Source organism: Tupaia chinensis, unplaced genomic scaffold (assembly GCF_000334495.1).
Source record: "Tupaia chinensis unplaced genomic scaffold, TupChi_1.0 Scaffold149448_1, whole genome shotgun sequence".
Taxonomy (NCBI): domain Eukaryota; kingdom Metazoa; phylum Chordata; class Mammalia; order Scandentia; family Tupaiidae; genus Tupaia; species Tupaia belangeri.
In genome coordinates, this window is record NW_006209292.1 from 989,505 (window position 1) to 1,013,607 (window position 24,103).

At 43.8% G+C, this 24,103-nt stretch overlaps 1 protein-coding gene across 1 annotated transcript in view; it reads left to right on the forward strand.

The window, feature by feature from the left end:
- Positions 1 to 24,103, forward strand: part of CD99L2 (CD99 molecule like 2) — an 80,290-nt gene that overhangs the window by 32,152 nt on the left and 24,035 nt on the right. Inside the window, exon 7 of the mRNA XM_006171202.2 lies at positions 1,164 to 1,229. Coding sequence (XP_006171264.1) covers positions 1,164 to 1,229 — 66 coding nt within the window. The remainder of the gene's footprint in view (positions 1 to 1,163; positions 1,230 to 24,103) is intronic.

Consider the following 24,103-nt stretch of genomic DNA (forward strand, 5'->3'; position numbering starts at 1 on the left):
CTTCTAAGCTCATGTGGCTGTTAACAGAGTATATTCCTTGTACCTATAGAAGCAGTGACTCCTTGCTCCTTGGACCAGCAAGAGAAAGAGAAGCAGAGAGAGGGATGGGGCCTGGGGAGGAGGAGAGAGATATTGATTGTTATTTCTCATTTCTGAGCTCCAGGAAGGCCTAAACTTGCTCTTTTTTTTTCTTTTTTAGAATTATTGATTTTATTTTTATCTATTCATGCATTTTATTTGACCAGATACACACACACACACACACACACACAGAGAGAGAGAGGGAGAGAGAGAGAGAGAGAGAGAGAGAAAGTGAGAAAGCAAGCCACCAGGTCTGGGACTCAAACCATGGTCGGACATGTGGGAGTGTCCAGCACCTTAACCACTGCAACACCTGCTGGTCCCTAAACTTGCTTTTAAAGGGACCACCTGATTAAGTCATTCTCACTTAGAATCATCTCCCATTTGATTAATGCAGAGTCATATCGATTGGGTGTCTTAATTACATCTGTAGAATTCTTTCACCTTTTGCATGTAATACAAGTGTAATTTCAAAAAGTTCATGAAAGAAATGGGATTAAAGTATGAGTTTCTTTCGCTACAAATCAATTTGGAAATCATGAGGAGCTTTTTCATAATATACATTTTCCACTAATTTTTTTGAAAACCTTCTTTGACCTAATGATGGGGTGATGTCCATACTATTCATGGTCCCATTCACACTCAAAGTGATGGAGTGATATTGAGGCATATATACCAGCCAGAGGGCATCTTGGGAACCTCATAAAATTGTGCCTACTATATTCATCAAAGACATTCTTCCTTTTAAAACAATGTTTGTTTCTTCCCTGAGAAAGTGGGTTAGGACAAGAGACAACCTTCACAGAATTTCTATGCCATGATCTACCCCCAGCCAGCCAGGACCAGGATCACATATGGGTGCATGCCCTGTGTACAGGGAAACGTTAAGAGCAAACCTAGGACTCTCCCATGTGGCTTCAGTACCAGAGAGCATGTGCTACTGCCATACCACCACAGCCCGCCCATCAGAGACATTCTTAATTGGAAGTAGCTGTCATTTCTGCCACTGGTGGGCAACATTACCTAAGAAGCAATTCTTGTTCCTGAAATATTTTTCATTGAAGTGCATATTTTCTCTCCAGGTTTTTCAGACAAGGATCTGGAAGACTTAGTAAGTGGTGGTGAATACAAACCTGACAAAGGCAAAGGTAAGAGCATTGATTCTTCTGGTTAAAAAGGTGACAACACAGCAACCAGGTTTTTGAGCCTTCTTTTGCCGCCTCTGGGAAATGAAAGGTGGTTTCCAAATGTCTGAGCCTGCAAGTTGGGGTTCACTTGGAATGCTGTGGTCCACGCAGCTCAGGAGGACTTCATAAGCCACTTTGGGAAAGCCACACGTTGCCTCTGATGTTCCTGAAGCTGAGGTGCCGCACTGGCTCTGTGTCCATGCTAGCCTGTTTGTGAGGCAGTGGCAATTGTGGTGACTGAGAGCCAGGGGGCACATTGTGAACAGCCCTCCCAACCAAGATGGGAGAGGCCAAACTCATCCTGCCAAGCACTTTAAAAAGATCCATAGCAGGTCAGATAGCTTTGAAAATACCTTTCCTTTGAAATAGTTGGAGACTAACAAGTAGCTGCACTGTAGTTGTGGCAGGTTCCTGTGTACCCTTCACTCAGCTTCCCCGGATGACTTACATGACTGTAGTACATTGTCAAATCTGGGAAGATGACATTGTAGCAATCCTGCTATGACAAGCACAGCCCTTATTCAGAGTTCATCCAGTTTTGTGTGTGTTTGGGTATATGTGCATGTGCGTACGGGGGTACATGTAAATCCATAACATTTTATCACGTGCAGCTTTGACTAACCATTGCCACAGCTGGAGGCAGTGTTGTTCCTTCACCACAAGGATGCTCCCTCATGCTCCCCTGGATAGCCATATCGTTCCCAAGGCCGGGTATTTGTAGTTCCACTCAAACTACCAAAAGCTTACACTTTCCATCACAGTATACACCGAGATCTGGTCCTCAGTGTTAGCTAGGCTTTATATGGCAGAGCAAGTTGTGACCGTAGCTCTCTATGGTTGCTACCTGCAGTTGTAACCTGCTGTGATCATGTGAGGATGTGTAAGGTGTGCTGACAGCAACCTTGGTTGTAACCTGTCAAGTGATGGTAGTAACACGTTATGAATATTGCACATTGTGTGTGTATCTGGTTGTAACCCAACTCACTCCCACAGTCCTGCCTGTGGGACTAGCATTTGCTCCTTTCTTGCGAGACCTGTGTGCCATTCACATGGGAACAGCATTCCCTTCTGACCAGAGGCTGCCCCAGTCAGATTTGTCCTTCGAAACACCTTTCCAGACAGCGTCATCGCTAGTAAAAGCCCTGAAAACCTCCAAAAGAAACTCACAGTGTCAGGAGAACATGGAGCATTTAAAGGGCAAACCCAACAAATGAACCAATTACTCCTGGGTGACAAGTGACATTTCCAGATGTGCAGTGGTAGTGTGTGAGCATGCACATGTATGCTAGGCTGAATGACATGTTCGGGGGCTTTTCCTTATTAAAAGTACATGTTTTAGCACAGAATAAATGTTAGGGAATTCTTAATTAGGCTCATATTTGAACCTCTCTTGTAAAGAATAATCAACTGTTAGCTTAAGTTATACCCCCATCATTATCGGTGTCAGTAAAAGAAGACCAAGGGGTCCCAACCAAAACGACAAGTGTGAACCCAAAATGTAGTTATGGTGAGCACGCAGCAGGGTTCCCAGACACTGTCCACACAAACACATGCTGATGCTGCGAGTGAAGGAAAAGCCTCGCATTTCCATAGGTGATGGTCATCAGCATAAGAAGAATCCAGATTAATAGGTTTCCCAGTCTTAGGTCTTAGGCATATATTCTACTGTATTTTTATTTTTAGAGTAGATTTTTTCTTCTTCTTCTTTTTTTTTTGTCCCAGAGATCATGTGCACTTGCCAGAGAAAGACAGGGAGAGAGGGAGAAAGCATCTCCCTCATAGGGCATGGTCACACCACAGTCCCTTCTCCGTACCTCTATCCCATTGGGATTTGAGCACACACATGTGCCTGCTGTGTTTTTCAAGCCACCAGGGCCAGGATTTGAACCAGGTCAACCACAGTTGACTGTGTGGGAGTCAGCTCCCTTAAACACTAGGCCATGTGGCCAGCCCTGTCTCTGTCCAGCCATCTGGTTGTTTTAGCTGGGCAAACAGAGGGTTGGATGCACAGCGGGCACTTCCTGGGTCAGCGACCATCTGGACTCTGCCTGCGGCTGACCAGAGGGAGAAGGAGAGCAAAAGGCAAAGGGCCTGAGAAGTCGTCCAATGAGAGACCTGCTGCACTTTGGCCCAGCCTGTCCCCAACCACATGTCCCCGCCTCAGCCTCCACCCCCATATCCCTACTTGGAGAATGGCGCCACTGTCCACCAGCCTCCCATCTGCATCCCCTCTATCCTTCCCCTCCCTAATCCATGTCTTCTCCAAATCCTGTGATTTGGTCTCCTGAATCCAGCTGTTCGCCCACCTGCCCTGGGCGGCCATGACAGCCCCCTAACTACTGTCCCTGCTCAGCCCTCTCATGTCATCTGCTCTCCGTGTAGCATCTAGACAGGTCTCTTACCTTCATTTATTCATTTCCGTATTTTAATTTGCCAGGGTATACATACACCCATCAGAGAGAGGGGGAAAGGGAGAAAGTACCCCTTAGTGGGGGGCATAATCACACCACAGTCCCCTTTCCATTTCTCCATCCTGTTGGGATTTGGGGTGCACACACACACAGATGTCTGGCATGTTTCTCAAGCCTCTGGGACCAGGATTCAAATTGCAGCCAAGTGGGATCCAAGTTCCTTCATAGGCCACAGGTCTGACCCTAGAGTGTATTTCTGAAATAATATGTTACTTGTTATCGTGAGTCTTCAAAAAACTGGAAAATATGTTATGAAAAAACTATGCATAAATTTCCAAAATATTGGGTTGTCTGGAAAATAATGACACATTTTTGCATAGAAAAACAGAAAAAAAATACATCATGACTTTCCTGATGACCTAATATTTTTGCATTACAATAAACAAGTCCTTTAATTCTATTTCATGAACTTTTTTTTTTTTTTGAGAGATTTTTGCTACAGGGCGCGTGCACTCACCAGAAAGACAGAGACAAACAGAGACAGAAAGCAAGAAATCACCCCTCGGGGGGATGGCCACGCCGCAATCCCGTCTCCTCCATTCTCCTCTTGGGATCTTGGGCACACATGCACACGTGCCCAGTGTGAATTTTAAGCCACTGGGTCCGGGACTTGAACCGTGGTCTACTACATGGGAGTCCAGCGCCATAGCCCTTATGCTAACTGCTGGTCCCCATGAACTTTTTCAAGTCTCCTCATATGTTTTTCTTGAGAACTCATTTTTACTGGCCCAGTAGGAGCCCCATATTGTGTCTATAGGTGACAATGACAGTCTTTCAACAGGTCCCATTGCCTTTCCCTAAGAGAGACCCTCTTGCTCTGCCCTTATTCCCTTCCTGCTCAGGCTTGACTCTGGTCGCTCCTCATTTCCACCAGTAGCCTCCTCCTTTCCCCAGCACTCTGATTGGGGAGCTTGTAACCAGTAAGTTTAACTCATTGTCCCCTTCATCTGTACCCTGGAGCATGTAAGCCTCTGCCTCCACTGTGGTTCCCAGTAACCTCCTCAAGGTCACAGCCCTGTGTCCTGTGTGACCCCTGTAACACTTCACTTTAAATAGTTTTTCCTTTTATTTATTTTTTAATAATAGAGCATATGCATACATGAGCAAGACAGACAGATATGACCCCTCCGCAAGATCTGGTCACACCAAGATCCCCCTCCTGTAGTCCTCCAGCCTGTCAGATCCTGTGCACTCACACACATATATGGTGCATTTCAGGCTCACTGGGCTGGGGATTCCAGTTATAGTCACCACATGGCATCTGGTCTCTCCTGAGCAGCACATCACCACTGTGTCATAGAGCCAGCCCCATAGCACTTGATTTTGATGATCACCTTTTCCTAAAGATTCTCTCCTCCTAGCCCCTCCTGACTCAGTCACTAGCCTCATTCATTGGTCTCATTCACTGTGTCTTCCTCAACACTGTTGCCTGCTGGATTTCTTTCCCTGGATAGCCAGTCTAGTGTGTCACTCTATTCTAGTGGAAAGGAGAACACCATTAGAGACCAATACCCGAGTGTGTCCATATTGCTACTTCTAGACTAAGCAGGCAGAGGTAGAAAGGATGTAGCAAGTGTGTGTATATTCCCTTGTGTCTTAGAACTGCTGTAACAAATTACTATAGACTGAATGGCTCAAACAACAGACATTTCTCATCATTCTGGAAACAAAAGTCTAAGATCAAGGCACTAGTAGATACCCTGGTGAGGGTCCTTGTCCTAGTTATTAGATGGGCAGATCGCTCTCTTCTCATTGCTTTTTCACCTGGTGGAGAGCAGAGAGGAGTGGGATTAAGCTCTGTTGTCTTTTTACAGACATCCTCTTGTCCTAATCACCTCCCAATGTCACCGCCTCCTAATGTCACCATATTGGAGGTCAGGACTTCAACACAAGAATTTGGGTCAGTGACAAACATTTCATATGTAACACTGCATATCCATTTACTTATTATTTCTGTATTCAAACTTGGGTAATTATGGTAACCCAAATACAAGTTCATACGCATGTCTGCAGCGGTAATCCAGTGCCACAAGTTTTGCTTTGGTCTTCCTTTCTTGCTTGTATGTAATTTCCTCTCGGACAGAAAGAAAGCTGGCTCCCCCTGTCATCTATTTTCCTGCTTGATCCAGGTATACACCTGTAGCAATATCAGAATTGTTAACCTATACTCTAAGGGATCCAGCTTTACCAACAAGAGTTCAGCATTTCTGTTTCATGTCTTTTGTCTTGACCTTACAGTTGCCAGTCAGAATACTGTTCTCCAAAGTTACTTAGGTTAGCTGCCCCATCCATTCAGTACAGCTATACCATATGTTTATAATGGACTTAGATTCATGTGTTCCCATCTGCATTCCATCTTGGGATTCTGACACTCACCTAGTTGATGTTTTGCATTGTTCCTTTTTATTTCTATAAAGTTTATTTATTACTTTGGACAGCAAAGGATGGAGGCCCCTGACACAGTCTTGTCACACCATGGTCTGCCCTCCAGCTAGGATCATGGGCACACCCATGTTCAAGTTTAGCCAGTATTCAATCCCAATGACCTTCTCATATGGCTCCATCATTGCACTATCATACCCTGCTGCCTACACCACAATGGCTGGGCCTGCTTTGTTGTTCTGCTTGCAGATACTGAAGTTCACTTCTTGTGATATAAGTTCTGTGGGTTTTGACAAAAGTATGGAGTCATGTGTCCATCACCCAGGTACCATACAGAACAGTTCCATCACCAGCTAAGCTCTCTAAACACCTAGGTAGTCAGCTACCCCTCTTCCCTCCACCCCTGTCTATTTTCTATGAATGCAGCCTGATCTCTTTACCCTCTGTATAGTGCTGGCTTTTCCAGAATGCCATAGAATTGGAACCATAAAGCATGTAGTCTTTATAGACTGGCTTCTTCTACTTAGCAATATGCATTTGAAATTCTTCTAAGTCTTCATAGCTTGATAGCTTGTTTGTTTTTAGCACTAAATAATATCACATGTGCGGATGTACCACTGTTTATCCATTCACTTGTTGAAGGATATCTTAGTTGCTTCTAGTTTTTAATAAATATGAATAAAATTAGTAGAAACATTTCTAAACATTTACATATAGGGTTTTGTGTGGACATAAGTTTTTAACTTGGGTGATTACTTAGGGCTGCGATTACTAGGTCATATGGTAAATCCATGCTTAACTTTACAGAAAACTGGGAAGCTGTCTTCCGAAGTGTGTGTATGTTTTGTCTTCCCACGAGCAGGGAACTAGAGGTCCTATTGCTCTATATCCTCACCAATAATTGGTATAGTCAGCTTTAGGATCTTAGGCACTTTCTTTGAGCTTTTAACCTAACATTTCTTTCTTTTTTTTTTTTGATTATTTTTATTTTGTGATTTCTTATTTACATCTAATCATTGTACAGCTTTACGGGATATAATATAGTTTTTTTAAAGTACGCATGCACTTTACGGTCATCACATCAAGGATATTACCATAGACATCGTTTTCAACAGAGAACCTTACGTTTTTGTGTCTCTTAAGTATTTGTTCCCTAAGCCCCTCTCACCTACCCTCTACTGCTGTTTTTTTGTTTGTTTGTTTGTTTTTTGAGAGGTTTTTGCTATAGGGCGTGTGTGCTCTCCAGAAAGACAGAGAGATAGAAAGCGAGACATCACCCCCCAGGAAGGATGGCCATGCCGCAATCCCTTCTCCTCCATTCTCCTCTCGGGATCTTGGGCATGCACACGCACCTGGCATGAGTTTAAGCCACCAGGTCCAGGACTCAAACTACAGTCAACTACGTGGGAGTCCATTGTCCCAGCCATTACGCCAACTGCTGGTCCCTCTCACCTACCCTCTATAAACAACCCCCGCCCATACAGTCTCTGGTATCTACACTTGCCCTCCCTACTATTATATTGTTGGATATTTCCATTTCTGCCATAGGGGGTAGACCTTCAGTATAGATTAAGCAGGAACATAGAATGTTTGTCTTCCATAGTGTGGCTTGCTTCACTTAGCATTAAATCTTCTATATTCATCCACTTTGTATCAAATGACAAGGTCTCATTGTTCCTATGGCTATTATTCCATAGTATATATGTGTCAAAGTTTTTCAACCCATTCATCTGTTTTGGGGTACTTAGGTTGATTTCACATCTTAGCAATTGTGAATAATGCTGCAATAAACATGGATGTACAAGTATCTTTCTGACTTGGTGTTTTCTAGTCCTTTGGGTCAATACCCAGGTGTGGGATTACTGGATTGTATCATACTTCTATTTTTAGGTTTTTGAGGAACTTCCATACTGTTTTTTGCAGTGGTTGTCTCCATTTAAATTACCACTAGCAGGACAGGCATGTTCCCTTTTCACCACAGCCTCATAAGCACTTGTCAATTTTAGACATTCTATAAGGTTAGGAAAGTCATGACATTTTTCTATGCAAAATGTATCATGACTTTCCTAACAACCCAATAATAGGTGTGTAGCAATATCTTGTTGTCATTTGCATTTCCCTAAAGAGAAATGATTTAAGTATCTTTTTTTACTTTTTCATATTACATTGTTGTTCAGTGAAATATGTTCCTATTTTTGTCCATTTTAAAACCATTTTAAAATTTGGGTTGCCCTCATTCTTATTGTTCACTTTTATGAGTTCTTTATATAATCTGAATACAAGTCTTCTATCAGGTAGGATTTTCCAGATATTTTCTGACAGTCTGTGGCTTATCTCTTTTCTTTATAGAGTTCTTTGCAGAATAAATGCATTTATTTATTTATTTTTTGGAGAGGTTTTTTGTTTGTTTGTTTTGTTTTTTCCTATAGGGCGCGTGCACGTGTGCTCGCCAGACAGACAGAGAGACAGAAAGCGAGAAATCATCCCCCAGGAGGGATGGCCATGCAGCAATCCCTTCTCCTCCATTCTCCTCTCGGGATCTTGGGCACGCACACACACGCACCTGGCATGAGTTTAAGCCACCGGGTCCAGGACGCAAGCTGTGGTTGACTACATGGGAGTTCAGCGACATAGCCATTACGCTAACTGCTGGTCTCAATAAATGCATTTATTTTTTATAAAGCTCAATTTATCAGTTTTTTTTTTCTCTTAGGGATCATACTTTGATATTTAAGCACATCAAGCTCATGAAGGCTGTTATGTTTTCTACAAGTTTTATAGTTTTAGCCTTTACATTTAGGTCTTTGCTCCATTTATAGTTAATTTATATATGATGTGAGGTAGGTATCAAACTTCATTTTTTTACATGTGGATATTCAGTTGTCCTTGTACCATATGTTGACAGAACTATCCTTTCTCCAACTGAGATGTCTTGGCTCCTTTGTTGGAAATCTGTTGACAATGAATGTAAAGATTTATTTCTGGACTCTCATTTCTATTCTGTTGATCTCAATGTTTGTCTTTCAGCTGATACCAAACTGTCTCTACTGAGAATGAATTTAGCTCAGAGCAACCAGGGCTATGTAGAGAATTTAACAAGCCCTGTATAGTTGTCTCTGCTTCCTATTCATTACTTAGCTAATTTTCTGCTTGGTGGCTTCCTCGGGCTAAAGGAGCTGCTGCCCTTCCCTGTTTACTTGCCACCACAATTGCCCCAGTGATAATACTCAAAGTCAAGTGGGTCTCCTTTGCCAGCTGCAACACAGTTGCTGATTTTTGTGGCTTTGGTTGAACTCTCTGTGAAAGACCTGAAGGAAGGAGAAATGGGACAGCCTTGGGCAAAAATGCCACAAGGTATTTTTCATTGGTACTATATTTGTTTTCTGAAATGGCTGTCTTCAACTTTTCATCTTATAGTTGCTTTTTGTGAAGATTTGTTGACCTACTCACTTCCTCCTGCCAAAAGTCCTATCCCTAGGGATATTTTGAATCTATCATGTTATTTCTCTTTACTTCCTTTCAAGCCCAAGCCTTCATTACCTCCTCTTGGATTATTACTTTAACCTCAAATAGTCTCCTTGCTCCAGTTCATCCTCTTTGTAACTGCCAGAAAACCATCAAGGACTTGAATCTCCTCTGTTTAAAAAAGCAATGTAATAATGAAAAGAGAAACAGCCCAATTAAACAGTGAGCATAAGATTTGAACAGACACTCCACAAAATAAGTTATTGATATATGATATTTAAAGTCATTATTCTTCAGGGAAATGCAAATTAAAACCACAGTGAGATACCACATACACCCACCAGAATAACTAAAATAAAAAAGATTGATGGCATCAAATGTTGATGAGGTTGCAGAATAACTGAAACTCTCATACATTGTTGGTAAAAGAGTAGTTACTTATAAAACTGAACACAGACTTAACTAGTGAAATAACACTTTTACTTCTGTACAAAAGAATAAAAGATCTATGTTTCCTAAAAATAGGTATTATAAGAGAATGATCATAGCAGCGTTATAATACCAAAAAATAAAAAGTGAAAAAGCAAAGCCTGGAAATACCCAAATATCATTTGGAGAATGGATAGATAAACTGTGATGCATTAGTATACTTCTACAATGGAATGAATTATTGATGCATACAACAGCATGGATAAATATCAAAAATGTTATGTTGAGTAAAAGAAGCCAATAAAAAGAAGAGCCTCTTCCATGTGAGCTTGATCATAACAAAGTTCCATTACGTGCAAGCTAATCTATGATGATGGACGTGAGATCTGTATCTGCTGGAATTGAAATGTGGACAAGGATTGATTGGGCAAAGCATGAAAACATTCTGGGATGATGGTAATATTCTATGCCTTTGACGTCTTTGTTGTTATTTGACACATAATAATTACAAGTATTACCGGACACAGTGTGATGTGTCAATATAGGTATGCCTTGTAATGATCACATTAGGGTAATTAGCCTACCCATTAGCTCAGACATTTATGATTTCTGTGTGGTAAGGAGTGAGTTCTAGTGCTCCATTGCACACTAGGGTGACCATAGTTACCAGTCACATGCTGTGTATTTCAAAGAAGTTAGGAAAGAGGGTTTTACATGTACTGTATGTTGATGGAGGTGTGAGTTTCATAGGTGTGTATGCATCTGTCAAAGTTTATCCATGAGGGGCTAGCAGGTAGCATGTTGGTTGAAGTGCTGGACTCCTACGTAGCCAACCATGGTTTGAGTCCCCAACCTGGCAGCTTGAAAATCACACTGGGCATGTGTGCCCATGTGCCCAAAATCCCAGGAAGAGAATGGAGGAGAAGGGATTGAGGTGTGGCCATACCCCCAGGGGATGATTTCTCACTTTCCTTCTCACTGTCTTTCTTGTCTCTCTGGTGAGCACACTACCTCTATGGCAAAAACCTAAAATATATTTATATAGAGAGAGAGATAAAGATATCTCAAATGATACCTGTAAGACTTGTGTGTTTCCCTATAGATGGCATAGTGGTTACATTGCTGGGCTCCCATGTAGTTCACTGCAGTTTGAGTCCTATAACCAGCAACTTAAAAATCACGCCAGGTGCGTGTGCGTGCGTGAATGCCCAAGATCTCAAGAGGAGAATGGAGAAGGGATTTAGGCATGGCTATCCCCCTGGGGAGTGATTTCTTGCTTTCTGTCTCTCTGTCTCTCCAGTGAGTGCACGCGTCCTATAGCAAAAATATCTCTCAAGAAAAAGAGTAATCATAAGCAGCCATGGAACTCCAGGTACTAATGTATTGAAGTGAACTGATGCTGTAACATAACTTTGAAATGTATCATGGAAACCAGATGGACTGATGGATGGATAGAGAGATAGATGGGCGTATGATAAAAATGCTATAGAATTCAGATAGCAGGCATATGGGTATTCTCTGTCCAAAGTTTTCAACTTCTTTGTATGTCTGAAATTTTTCTTAATTAGATATTAGAGAAAACATTTAAAGAAGTGCCAACAATAGCAACAAAAGGCTTGTCTAATGATTCCACTCTGCCCACGTGATACATTCAAGCCCCTTTGTCTGCTGACATGGTCTTCCACCCTAATCCCCTGGTTCCGATCATCTCCAAACATGCGCCAGGCCACTAGGTACCTGTCTTAATGCCTTCACATGCAGTTCCTCAGTCCAAGATGCCATCTAGTCCCCACATGAATTTCTACTCAAACTCCAGCAAGTGCTCATCACTCCTCCTTAAGATACACCTCCAAGACCCTCTCCTCCCCTTCTGGATTCCTTTGACCCCACCGGCACTCCCACTGGGCCTTGTCTCCTGCCTCTGGATTCCCCTGGAACTTCTGTTGTCCTGCTGGTGCAGGATAGCTCAGATTGCACCAAACCACAGTGGGGGCACCTTTCTCTTTGTCATCACTCCTGCTAGACCAGCTTTCTGAAGGCAGGCATCTTTTCCTCTGTTGTTCTCCAACACCCCCACTAAAAGTTTGCTAAGATGAGGACTGTGGACCAAACACCTGGTTTTGCCCTCCACCCTCTCTGCCACCCTGTCCTGCATAGGCAAGAGCAACCCTTTCAATAGATGAGTCTGGAGAAACCCTGAGTATCCTCTGGGCCGTGTTAGCAGTGGAATCATGGCATGAAATGCTTCCTAGCCCTGAGGTGAGTAAGGAAGCCCACAGCCCTCTATAGCTGACTGGGCAGTGTGCCCTCAAATGGTAGGTGAGTTCTATGTCTGACCTGAAAACCCAGCTTGCCCCAGGGTGGGTTTTGCCAGGGTGATTTGGGGAGAAGGGGAAGAGAAAAGGTATAGGAAGCTTGGCGTGGCCTTAGGGCATGTCTTCTAACTAGGACACAGAAGCCCTCTCCTCATGGATGCTGGCTACTTATCTAGCCCCTTCAGGAGGCAGATGCCTACCTTCACCTTTCTCTGGATCTTTGAATCTGTTCTTAACCAGTGAAGACCCTGGAGGGGAAAAGTGTTTTTAGCACCCTGATCCTCCCTACTGGTCTCTTATGCAGAAACATGTTCTAAATTATTTTTATGAGAAAATGAAAGAGCAAGAGAAAAGAGAGATAGGACCCTTGACAGAGTGGTCAAGCTACAGTCTCCTTCTTCCAGTCCTCCAGCTGGTCACGACTTTGGGCTCACACACTTGGTGTATTTTAGTTCAACTTTGGATCCAAACCTGTGGCTGGCCATGTGGCCTCCAGCACTTGAGAACAGCACATGAGTGCCTATACCACCACGGTATGGTAACAGCCCCCACGTCCTTGGGAGAGCCCTCCTCTCTGCTCCTGAAGTATCATTCTGGGGCAGTATCTGATTCATTGCTCTGGCTAAATGTTTGACCCTCTTCCTACTGCTCTCTGGACCTAGACTTCTGGGTCTGCTCCAAGCTACAGTTTTGGTGACCACCTCTTTCAAGCAGCAGTACATCTTGATCATAACAAAGTTCCATTACGTGCAAGCTAATCTATGATGATGGACGTGAGATCTGTATCTGCTGGAATTGAAATGTGGACAAGGATTGATTGGGCAAAGCATGAAAACATTCTGGGATGATGGTAATATTCTATGCCTTTGACGTCTTTGTTGTTATTTGACACATAATAATTACAAGTATTACCGGACACAGTGTGATGTGTCAATATAGGTATGCCTTGTAATGATCACATTAGGGTAATTAGCCTACCCATTAGCTCAGACATTTATGATTTCTGTGTGGTAAGGAGTGAGTTCTAGTGCTCCATTGCACACTAGGGTGACCATAGTTACCAGTCACATGCTGTGTATTTCAAAGAAGTTAGGAAAGAGGGTTTTACATGTACTGTATGTTGATGGAGGTGTGAGTTTCATAGGTGTGTATGCATCTGTCAAAGTTTATCCATGAGGGGCTAGCAGGTAGCATGTTGGTTGAAGTGCTGGACTCCTACGTAGCCAACCATGGTTTGAGTCCCCAACCTGGCAGCTTGAAAATCACACTGGGCATGTGTGCCCATGTGCCCAAAATCCCAGGAAGAGAATGGAGGAGAAGGGATTGAGGTGTGGCCATACCCCCAGGGGATGATTTCTCACTTTCCTTCTCACTGTCTTTCTTGTCTCTCTGGTGAGCACACTACCTCTATGGCAAAAACCTAAAATATATTTATATAGAGAGAGAGATAAAGATATCTCAAATGATACCTGTAAGACTTGTGTGTTTCACTATATGAAAATTTTACCTTACTAAAGGGATCATAGGGACAGCTGATGGCATAGTGGTTACATTGCTGGGCTCCCATGTAGTTCACTGCAGTTTGAGTCCTATAACCAGCAACTTAAAAATCACGCCAGGTGCGTGTGCGTGCGTGAATGCCCAAGATCTCAAGAGGAGAATGGAGAAGGGATTTAGGCATGGCTATCCCCCTGGGGAGTGATTTCTTGCTTTCTGTCTCTCTGTCTCTCCAGTGAGTGCACGCGTCCTATAGCAAAAATATCTCTCAAGAAAAAGAGTAATCATAAGCAGCCATGGAACTCCAGGTACTAATGTATTGAAGTGAACTGATGCTGTAACATAACTTTGAAATGTATCATGGAAACCAGATGGACTGATGGATGGATAGAGAGATAGATGGGCGTATGATAAAAATGCTATAGAATTCAGATAGCAGGCATATGGGTATTCTCTGTCCAAAGTTTTCAACTTCTTTGTATGTCTGAAATTTTTCTTAATTAGATATTAGAGAAAACATTTAAAGAAGTGCCAACAAAAGCAACAAAAGGCTTGTCTAATGATTCCACTCTGCCCACGTGATACATTCAAGCCCCTTTGTCTGCTGACATGGTCTTCCACCCTAATCCCCTGGTTCCGATCATCTCCAAACATGCGCCAGGCCACTAGGTACCTGTCTTAATGCCTTCACATGCAGTTCCTCAGTCCAAGATGCCATCTAGTCCCCACATGAATTTCTACTCAAACTCCAGCAAGTGCTCATCACTCCTCCTTAAGATACACCTCCAAGACCCTCTCCTCCCCTTCTGGATTCCTTTGACCCCACCGGCACTCCCACTGGGCCTTGTCTCCTGCCTCTGGATTCCCCTGGAACTTCTGTTGTCCTGCTGGTGCAGGATAGCTCAGATTGCACCAAACCACAGTGGGGGCACCTTTCTCTTTGTCATCACTCCTGCTAGACCAGCTTTCTGAAGGCAGGCATCTTTTCCTCTGTTGTTCTCCAACACCCCCACTAAAAGTTTGCTAAGATGAGGACTGTGGACCAAACACCTGGTTTTGCCCTCCACCCTCTCTGCCACCCTGTCCTGCATAGGCAAGAGCAACCCTTTCAATAGATGAGTCTGGAGAAACCCTGAGTATCCTCTGGGCCGTGTTAGCAGTGGAATCATGGCATGAAATGCTTCCTAGCCCTGAGGTGAGTAAGGAAGCCCACAGCCCTCTATAGCTGACTGGGCAGTGTGCCCTCAAATGGTAGGTGAGTTCTATGTCTGACCTGAAAACCCAGCTTGCCCCAGGGTGGGTTTTGCCAGGGTGATTTGGGGAGAAGGGGAAGAGAAAAGGTATAGGAAGCTTGGCGTGGCCTTAGGGCATGTCTTCTAACTAGGACACAGAAGCCCTCTCCTCATGGATGCTGGCTACTTATCTAGCCCCTTCAGGAGGCAGATGCCTACCTTCACCTTTCTCTGGATCTTTGAATCTGTTCTTAACCAGTGAAGACCCTGGAGGGGAAAAGTGTTTTTAGCACCCTGATCCTCCCTACTGGTCTCTTATGCAGAAACATGTTCTAAATTATTTTTATGAGAAAATGAAAGAGAAAGAGAAAAGAGAGATAGGACCCTTGACAGAGTGGTCAAGCTACAGTCTCCTTCTTCCAGTCCTCCAGCTGGTCACGACTTTGGGCTCACACACTTGGTGTATTTTAGTTCAACTTTGGATCCAAACCTGTGGCTGGCCATGTGGCCTCCAGCACTTGAGAACAGCACATGAGTGCCTATACCACCACGGTATGGTAACAGCCCCCACGTCCTTGGGAGAGCCCTCCTCTCTGCTCCTGAAGTATCATTCTGGGGCAGTATCTGATTCATTGCTCTGGCTAAATGTTTGACCCTCTTCCTACTGCTCTCTGGACCTAGACTTCTGGGTCTGCTCCAAGCTACAGTTTTGGTGACCACCTCTTTCAAGCAGCAGTACATGGAGCCTTGGAAGGTCAGGACTGGGTATCTTTAGGGTGGGCCTTCTTCTGCTTCAAGTACAGGCCCTCCCTGCATTGCTGATAAGACCAGAAAGAGAGGAAGCACACCTGGGACTTTGTCTTCAAGAGGTGATTTGCTGCACCCTCACTTGACTGTGCTGGTTTCTTTCTTTGGGTCACTACTTCCTGCCACTGGGCTTAGCAGCCTACATGCTGGGATCACTTGGTTACACGCTGCTTGCCTATAACTACTATGGGCTCACAGGGCAGAAATGCTGCCTGCCTCATTTTTTTTTTGAGAGAGAGAGAGAGATTTTTGCTATAGGGCACATGCGCTCTCTGGAGAGACAGAGACAGAAAGCAAGAAATCACCTCCTAAGGGGGATAGCCACATCGCAATCCCTTTTCCACCATTTTCCTCTTGAGATCTTGGGTATACACACACATGTGCCCAGCATGAAGTTTAATACGCTGGGTCCAGGACTCAAACTGTGATTGACTGCGTGGGAGTCCAGCGACATAACCATTATGCCATCTGCTGATGCAGCACTGCCTCATTCTTACATATGTTTTTGAGTTTATTTCTTCCATGAATGAAAGAGAGGTGGCACCTTCAACAGGTACTGATGCTGTAGTCTACCCCCAGTCTCAGCCAACCCAGGTCATGGGCATATGCATGCCCAGAATACTTTGGGAGGTTGCCAGACACAAATCTGGAACCTTCCCATGTGGGTCATCCTTGCAGAGCCTTCAGTTTTCCCACTGCACCACTGTCTAGTTGCTCGTTTTTCTTTTTTAAAGCATTTACTGGAGGGTGTGTGCACTTGCTTGGGACAGATGGAGAAAGGTAATGAGGAAGCATTTCCAGGGAGATGGCCACATTGTCATCCCTTCTCCATCTCTCCCTCCTCTCAGGATGTTGGAAATACACATGCGCCCAGCATGTTTTTGCTTTTAAATATATTTATTTATTTATTTATTTTAAAATTTGACCAGAGTTTGAGAGGGAAAGTGAGAAAACAAAGAACAGGTCCAGGATTCGAACTGTAGTTGGCCACATGGGAGTCCAGCACTGTGACCACAATGCTACCTGCTGGCCCCATCCCCACCAGGCTTTTCAAGCTGCCAGGCTCAGAACAGCTGGCAGTGTGGGATCCAGCTGCCTTTACCACGACTGGGCCCACTCATTTTCCTTAATCGGAAAAAAAAATTATTTTTGAAAGTATTATAATTAAATTGAGCACATTTTTACCCCCTGATGGCAATTTTTAAGGCCCAAAGCATGCAGTTCTTCAGAACCAAGGCAAGAATCAGAACCTCTACTTCTGAAGAGATGATATGGGCATTCTACTACAGATAAATCATGTGTAGGTTGCCTGGAGGTGTCCTGAGTGTAAAGCATGAATGCCCTTACCTGTAGTTCACAGGGTTAAAGCAGGTGATACTCCCAACGGTAGTCAGCCAGTGGACAGGAATTATGAGCGCCAGCCCCTCCAAATGCAGCCTGTTCATTCTCCTCCTCCACGGGGGCCTCAGTCCTTGCTTTCCTCAGCCTGCTTCCTCTGGCCAGTGCAGTCATCCCACGGGTGCCTGGACCCGTCGGGTTGCTCCCTGTTGAGTTGCCATGTTTTGTGTGTCTTGTAACACCACAGACAGGGAGCCTTGCTCAGGCCTCTGTGCTTGCTCTCTACTTGGCACCTCCAGTCTCCAGTGTCTACAAGGCCCCTGAGGTTCCTTCTTGAGCCTCGACCTTTTCAGGTACAGTTCAGAGGCATTAAGCACTTTCACAGTGTTGTGCAACCCTCAGCACTGCCCAGCTCATAACTTGTTCTTTACCCCACTTGGGGACCCTACCCCCGAGTGATGACTACCCATTCTTCCCTCCTCCCTGGTCCTGGTAAGTTCTCTTTTTCATTCTGTGTCCATGACTTTGGTCACTCCAGAAACCTCTCTAAGAGCAGTCTGCCCTTCTGTGGCTGGCTTATTTCACACAGCAGCATGTCCTAGCAGAGGTCAACATTTCCTTCCTTTGTGTAGCTGAAGATTCCAACATATGGATAGACTCATGTTGTTCAGCCATTCTCCCCACTGGGTCTTTCTAGAAAACATTTCTCTCCCATTTTTACTGGATTTAGTCATGGTCTTGAAGTATCTTGGACCTCTAGTGACCCTTTGTTGTTATGGACTGAACACTTGTGGCCCCTCAAAATTCGTCTGTCAAAGCCTTGACCCCAGGTGAGACTTACTCGCGGATAAGTAGGATCACATGAGGCCATGAGGGTGGGATTAGTGGTCTTAAAAGAGGAGACTCTGGAAAGAGATGTTGTCTCTTGTCTGAATTGATTTCTGCATTCTTTTTGGCTTTCAAAGCATGTGAGGAACCCTCCACTTGGTACTCCCCAATGGTACTCCTCATGCTCTCTTAAAGCATACCTGGGAGCACAGGCCAACACTGGGGCTTTCTCCACAGTAACCTCCCTGCTGGTATCTGAGGAGCCTGCCCTGGAGGACTGGGAGATTCTGGGCCCTTGTCAGATTGGGGCAGAGTGACCGGCCTGTCAATTAGACAGTGAGTGTCCTCATCCCTGAGGTGAGGAGTGGATGAGATGCGGGGCTTGAGGAAACTGGCAAGTGGTTAGCCTAAGGCAGCCACGTTTTGGCAGATGTTTTTCAGTTTGGTTTGAGTTTGTAACCGTCATTTGAAGCAAGTCATTCCCTCTCTTTTCAGGTTTTAACTACTTATTTTGGTTTGGGGTAGCAGGTGCCATGGTGGTTAAGGTGACTGGATCCCATATGGCTGACTGTGTGGTTCGAGTCCCAGACCCAACAGCTTGAAAAATGTGCTGGGAGCATGTGCCCAAAAGCCTGAGAGGAGAACGGAGGAGAATTTGAGGTGTGGTAATTCCCCCTGTTGGGGGGGGAGGTGCTCTCTCTCTCTCTCTGTCTCTGTGTGTCTTTCTCTCTCTGGCAAGCATGCATACCCTATAGCAAATTAAAAGAAAAGATGTATTTTGTTTTTTGCCATTCTGCAACTTTTTTAAATGATAAAAATGCATTTCAAAAATATCATTTATTTATTTATTTATTTATTTATTTGGAGAGTTTTTTGCTATTGGGCGTGCGTGCTTGCCAGAAAGAGAGAAACAGAGAGGTAGCGAGAAATCACCGCCCAGGGGATGGCCACATCACAATCCCTTCTCCTCCATTCTTCTCTCGGGATCTTGGGCACACACACACATGCACCCGGTGTGATTTTAAACCACCAGGTCCAGGACTTATGCCGTGGTCGACTACATGGGAGTCCAGCAACATAGCCATTATGCCAACAGCTGGTCCCACATTTCAAAAATACCTAAAATCCTTTATGGCCATGTCTCTTGGGAGTCTGGATACTTACAAATATTCTGGAACTTGATGGTCTCCCCCTAGCAGTTCTTATAGAATCTTCCTATTGTTACAGGGCTGTCTGTGCCTTGGCCACCAGAAAAGCCCCAGGTTGTACTGCTGTCAGAGAGCAGCAGCTATGTGGCTGTGTAGGACTCAAGGCCGATGAGTTTGCATGTGTCCTTGTCTGTATTTGCACGCTGGGGATCTGCCACTTCTGTCAGCTATAGGGCTTATCCCCAGCTCCCTCACTGAAGTAATGCCATCTGTTCTATAAGGTCTATATAACTATGGTGGTCCCCATGGCTAGAGCCACTCTGCCAGCTATGGTGGTTGCTATAGCTATGGGGGTCCCTGCCTGCTGTGGTGGGCATTGCTGCTACATAGGCAGTCTCTGCAGCCACAGCAGTCTCTATAGCTACAGCAGCAGTTTCTAGGGCTATGGCAGTCCATATAGCAGTCTCTGTGCATAGGTACCTATGCGAAAGCAAATCGTAGTGTGAGATGCCAGGCATTGTGCCAGGAAAGTTCTGATATAGGAAAGGGCTACTCTGGCTCTTTAGTGTAAATCATGAGCTTAGAAGGCAGGTGGGAATACAAAACATAGTGCCCTAAAAGGAAGATCCTACCAGTGACCTGAGACAACCTCTTTGACTTGTCTTTTCAAGTGTGAGCAAGAAGGGTGGGTAGATTTTCATGGGGCTTGCAAATTTAAAACTTTTAAAAGATTATGTGAAAGATACATGTTTATTATTTCACTGTCTAGGAAGAATCACCACTAATACTTTAGAGTATTGTGCTTGGAGTATTTTTTCTATGCATAAGTATACATTTGTAAATATTCATTTCTTATATGGTGGGATCATGTTATCCTTTTAAACCAATTTTTAGTCAGTAACTGTCTGGATATCTTTCTATAGTTAAAGAAAATTCTAAGTTATCTTTTTTTTTTTTTGCCAAAAAGGCAGAGAGAGACAGAGAGACAGAAAGTGACAAATCATCCCCCCCTCCCCCCCAAGGGGGATGGCCACCCCGCAATCCCTTCTCCTCCATTCTCCTCTCGGGATCTTGGGCACGCACGTACATGCGCCCGGCGTGAGTTTAAGCCACTGGGTCCGGGACTTGAACCGCAGTCACTACATGGGAGTCCAGTGACATAGCCATTACGCCAACTGCTAGTCCCATAAGTTATCATGTTAATGACTACGTAATACTTTAATTTATTTAACCAGTACGCTATTTTTATACAGAGAGGTCCCTGCAGCTTTTTGCTCCCATACACAGTGCTGTGATGAACATTGTCCTAGCCAAATATGCAAACCTTCCATTGCTTCTGTCAGAGAAGTTGAACTGCTAGGTCACAGGAGATACAGTTTAGAGGTGTAATGGTATTCCACTACGGTTGTGCTAACCTCCATTTCCACCACAAGGACATGCACACCTGCCTGTTTTCTAAAAGCCTCACCTCCACTGTGTTATTATAGTTTTGTAATCTTTGCAGATTTAATCAGAGCAAAACACTGTCCTTCTTACATTTGTATTTCTTTGAATCCAAAAGAGGTGAAACACTTATTCTGTGTCTTATACATTCTTAATATATTTTGTGAATTGCCTGTTCACATCCTTTACTCATTTTTCAACTGGCATCTGCATCTTTTCTCATTGATTTGGAAGGTACTCCTTTTACATTAGGGATTAGGAAGCCCTTTCCATATTTTCCAAAATCATTTTATTTTTCCATTCATTAGTTGATGGGCCTCTGGATTGCTTCCACTTTTTGACTTTTATGAATAATGATGCTATGGGGACCAGCAGTTACCGTAATGGCTATGTTGCTGAATTCCCATGTAGTTGACCAAGGTTCGAGTCCCGGACCCGGCAGCTTAAACTCACGCCGGGCGTGTGTGTGTGTGTGCCCAAGATCCTGAGAGGAGAATGGAGGAGAAGGGATTGCAACGTGGCCATCACCCCGGGGGGGTGATTTCTCGCTTTCTATCTTTCTGTCTATCTCTGTCTTTCTGGCGAGCACGCACGCCCTATAGCGAAAACCTCTTCAAAAAATATTTTAAAAAAATAATGATGCTATGAACATTTGTTCAAAGTGTTCTTGTGAACACATGTTTTAATTTTCTTGGGTATATATCTAGAAGTGAAATTAGATCATAGTGTAACTCTGTTTAACTGTTTTTAGGTTTATTTTCTTTGGAGAGGGAGACAGAGAGAAACGCACAGCCTCAACAGGGTCTTGTCATGCCGCAATCTCCCCTCCCCTTGCCTAGCCCTTCAGTCATCCAGGATCATGGGCACATGCATGCCTGGTGTATTTCAAGTCAGCCCAAACTGTGGCATTCCATATGGCTCCAGCATTGCAGAGCACCTGGCAGCACCATGGCTGGGTCTATCTTTAACTTTTTGAGGAGTCATCAAACGGTTTTCTACAGCAGCTAGACCATTTTACCTTTCCACTAGCAATATATGAGAGTTTCAGTTACTCCACATCTGTGCCAACACTCATTTCTTTCTTATTATTTGTTTTATTGTTGTTGTTGTAGATTATAGCCATTTTAAAGGGTGTTAAGCAATTTCTCATTGTGGTTTTGTTATGCATTTCCCTAATAACATTGAGAATTTTTGTATGTACCTATTGACTGTGCATATCTTTGGAGAAATATGTTTGCAAGTCCTTTGCCCATTTTTAAATTGTGTTATTTGTGTTTTTATTATTTAGTTGTAGGAAATCTTTATATATTCTCTATAGTAGTCCCTTGTCAGACATACAATTTCCAAATCATTTCTCCCTTTCTGTGGGTTGTCATTCCACTTCGTTGATGGTGTCATTTGAAGCAAAATGTTTTTAATTTCGACAAAGTTCATTTGTCTATTGTTTTCTTTTCTTGCACATGCCTTTAGTACTGAAGTTCTCACTTTTGATATGATCGTTTCCATTTTGGTTTTCTGACTTTAGGGTCATGTTTAGAAAGTCATTCTTTACCTTAAAATAAAATGGATGTTTTTCTAAATTTTCTTGCAGTATGTTTGTGGCTTTATCCATTTTATTTTTATTGGGAACTTATTTTTATGGGTAGTATCATGTTGTATAAGTTTATTTTATGCCAGTGGTTTGTCAGTAGTCCCCATAACATCTTTTATGCAGCATGTATTTTTAAAGGAACTGGGTTCAGCTTGTGTTCAAAGGAAGTGAGCAGAGTGCAGTAGACAAACAGGGATCAAAGCCATGCTCTTGTCTTGGCTAGGTCCAGCAGCAGGCCTGTGTGGCTGAATTTAGTACAGATTCACACAACTAGAAGGAATAGAGGATCTAAAATGACAGGCTTTTAATTGTTTAAATTTTTATTTGTTTTCTTTGGAATGAGAAAGGTAGGGATAGAGAGACAGAGACACAGGATAGGTGTCCTTTTTTTTTCACTTTTTTTTTGAGAAGTTTTTGTTATAGGGCATGTGCGCTCGCCAGACAGACAGAGACAGAGAGACAGAAAGCGAGAAATCACCCCCCAGGGGGGATGGCCACGCTGCAATCCCTTCTCCTCCATTCTCCTCTCGGGATCTTGGGCATGCACACACACGCACCCGGTGTGAGTTTTAAGCCACCGGGTCCAGGATGCAAACCGCGGTTGACTACATGGGAGTCCAGCAATATAGCCATTACGCTAACTGCTGTTCCCAGGATAGATGTCTTTCACTGGTGTCGCTGTATTGTGATCCTCCTACTCCAGCATCCCAATTAGGCAGGATTACAAGTGTGCACAACCATGACTAGTATGGTCAGGTTGAACCAGAAACCAAAACTGGCCTTCCATGCAGCATCTAACCTCCTAACAGAGGTACTATGTGTATGCCTCCACACCTAGGTCTTCTTATTTTTTTAACTGTTCTTTAGCCTGACAGTATTTTCAGTTTACCTTCTCATCTGAGCAATAACTTGTTCCTTTTTTTTTTTTTTTTTTAAGAGGTTTTTGCTACAGGCCGTGTGTGCTCGCCAGACAGACAGAGAGAGACAGAGAGACAGAAAGCGATAAATCCCCCCCCCCCGGGAGGATGGCCACATCGCAATCCCTTCTCTTCCATTCTCCTCTTGGGATCTTGGGCACGCACGCACACATGCTTGGTGTGAGTTTTAAGCCACCAGTTCTGGGATGCAAACCACAGTCAACTACATGGGAGTCCAGCGACATAGCCATTACACTAACTGCTGGTCCCAGCAATGACTTGTTCTTAGATTGAGATTACTTTCTTTTGAGGGGAGACAGTCACATGTTTTGTTATCCCCTTAGGGCTTCCTACAATCAGAGATGGTCAAACACTTGGGAACTTCTAGAACGTGAAGTATTACACTTTGAGTCTTTTTTGACAGCCCTGGAGAGTACCAGTCCGATCCATAAGCTTGTAGTGGGGAATGTTGGAGGGGGCCTGTCCTGCTTACATTTTATGTGTAATACTCTTAGCTCAGCAGTCACAGAAATTGTGACCTTATTGCTGACACATTAGTACATATGGCTGGTACATCTTTCTTTCTGCTCTACTTTCTCCAACAGCAGTGATTGTGTTTGTTTTGTTTTGTTTTTGTTTTGTTTTTCTTTTGTTTTAGTTTGCATACTTATTTATTCCATGAGTGAGAGAGAGACAGAAATACAGAACCCATATATAGGGTCATGATGCTGCAATCCACATCCAGCCTTGGCCAATCCTGGATCCTGGGCACACACTTGGTATGTTCTGAGAAGTGCCTGGTTATGAACCCAGAGCCTACCCATGTGGGCCAGCTTCTCAGAGCATTATGTTTCACTGCTGTGCCACTGTGTAGCCTGTGAATATATTTTTTGCTTGTTTGTTTATAAACAGGTGCCCCCTGTTTATAAACAACCATTAATATCCAATCAAGGGTCTTTTTAAAGTGCATGT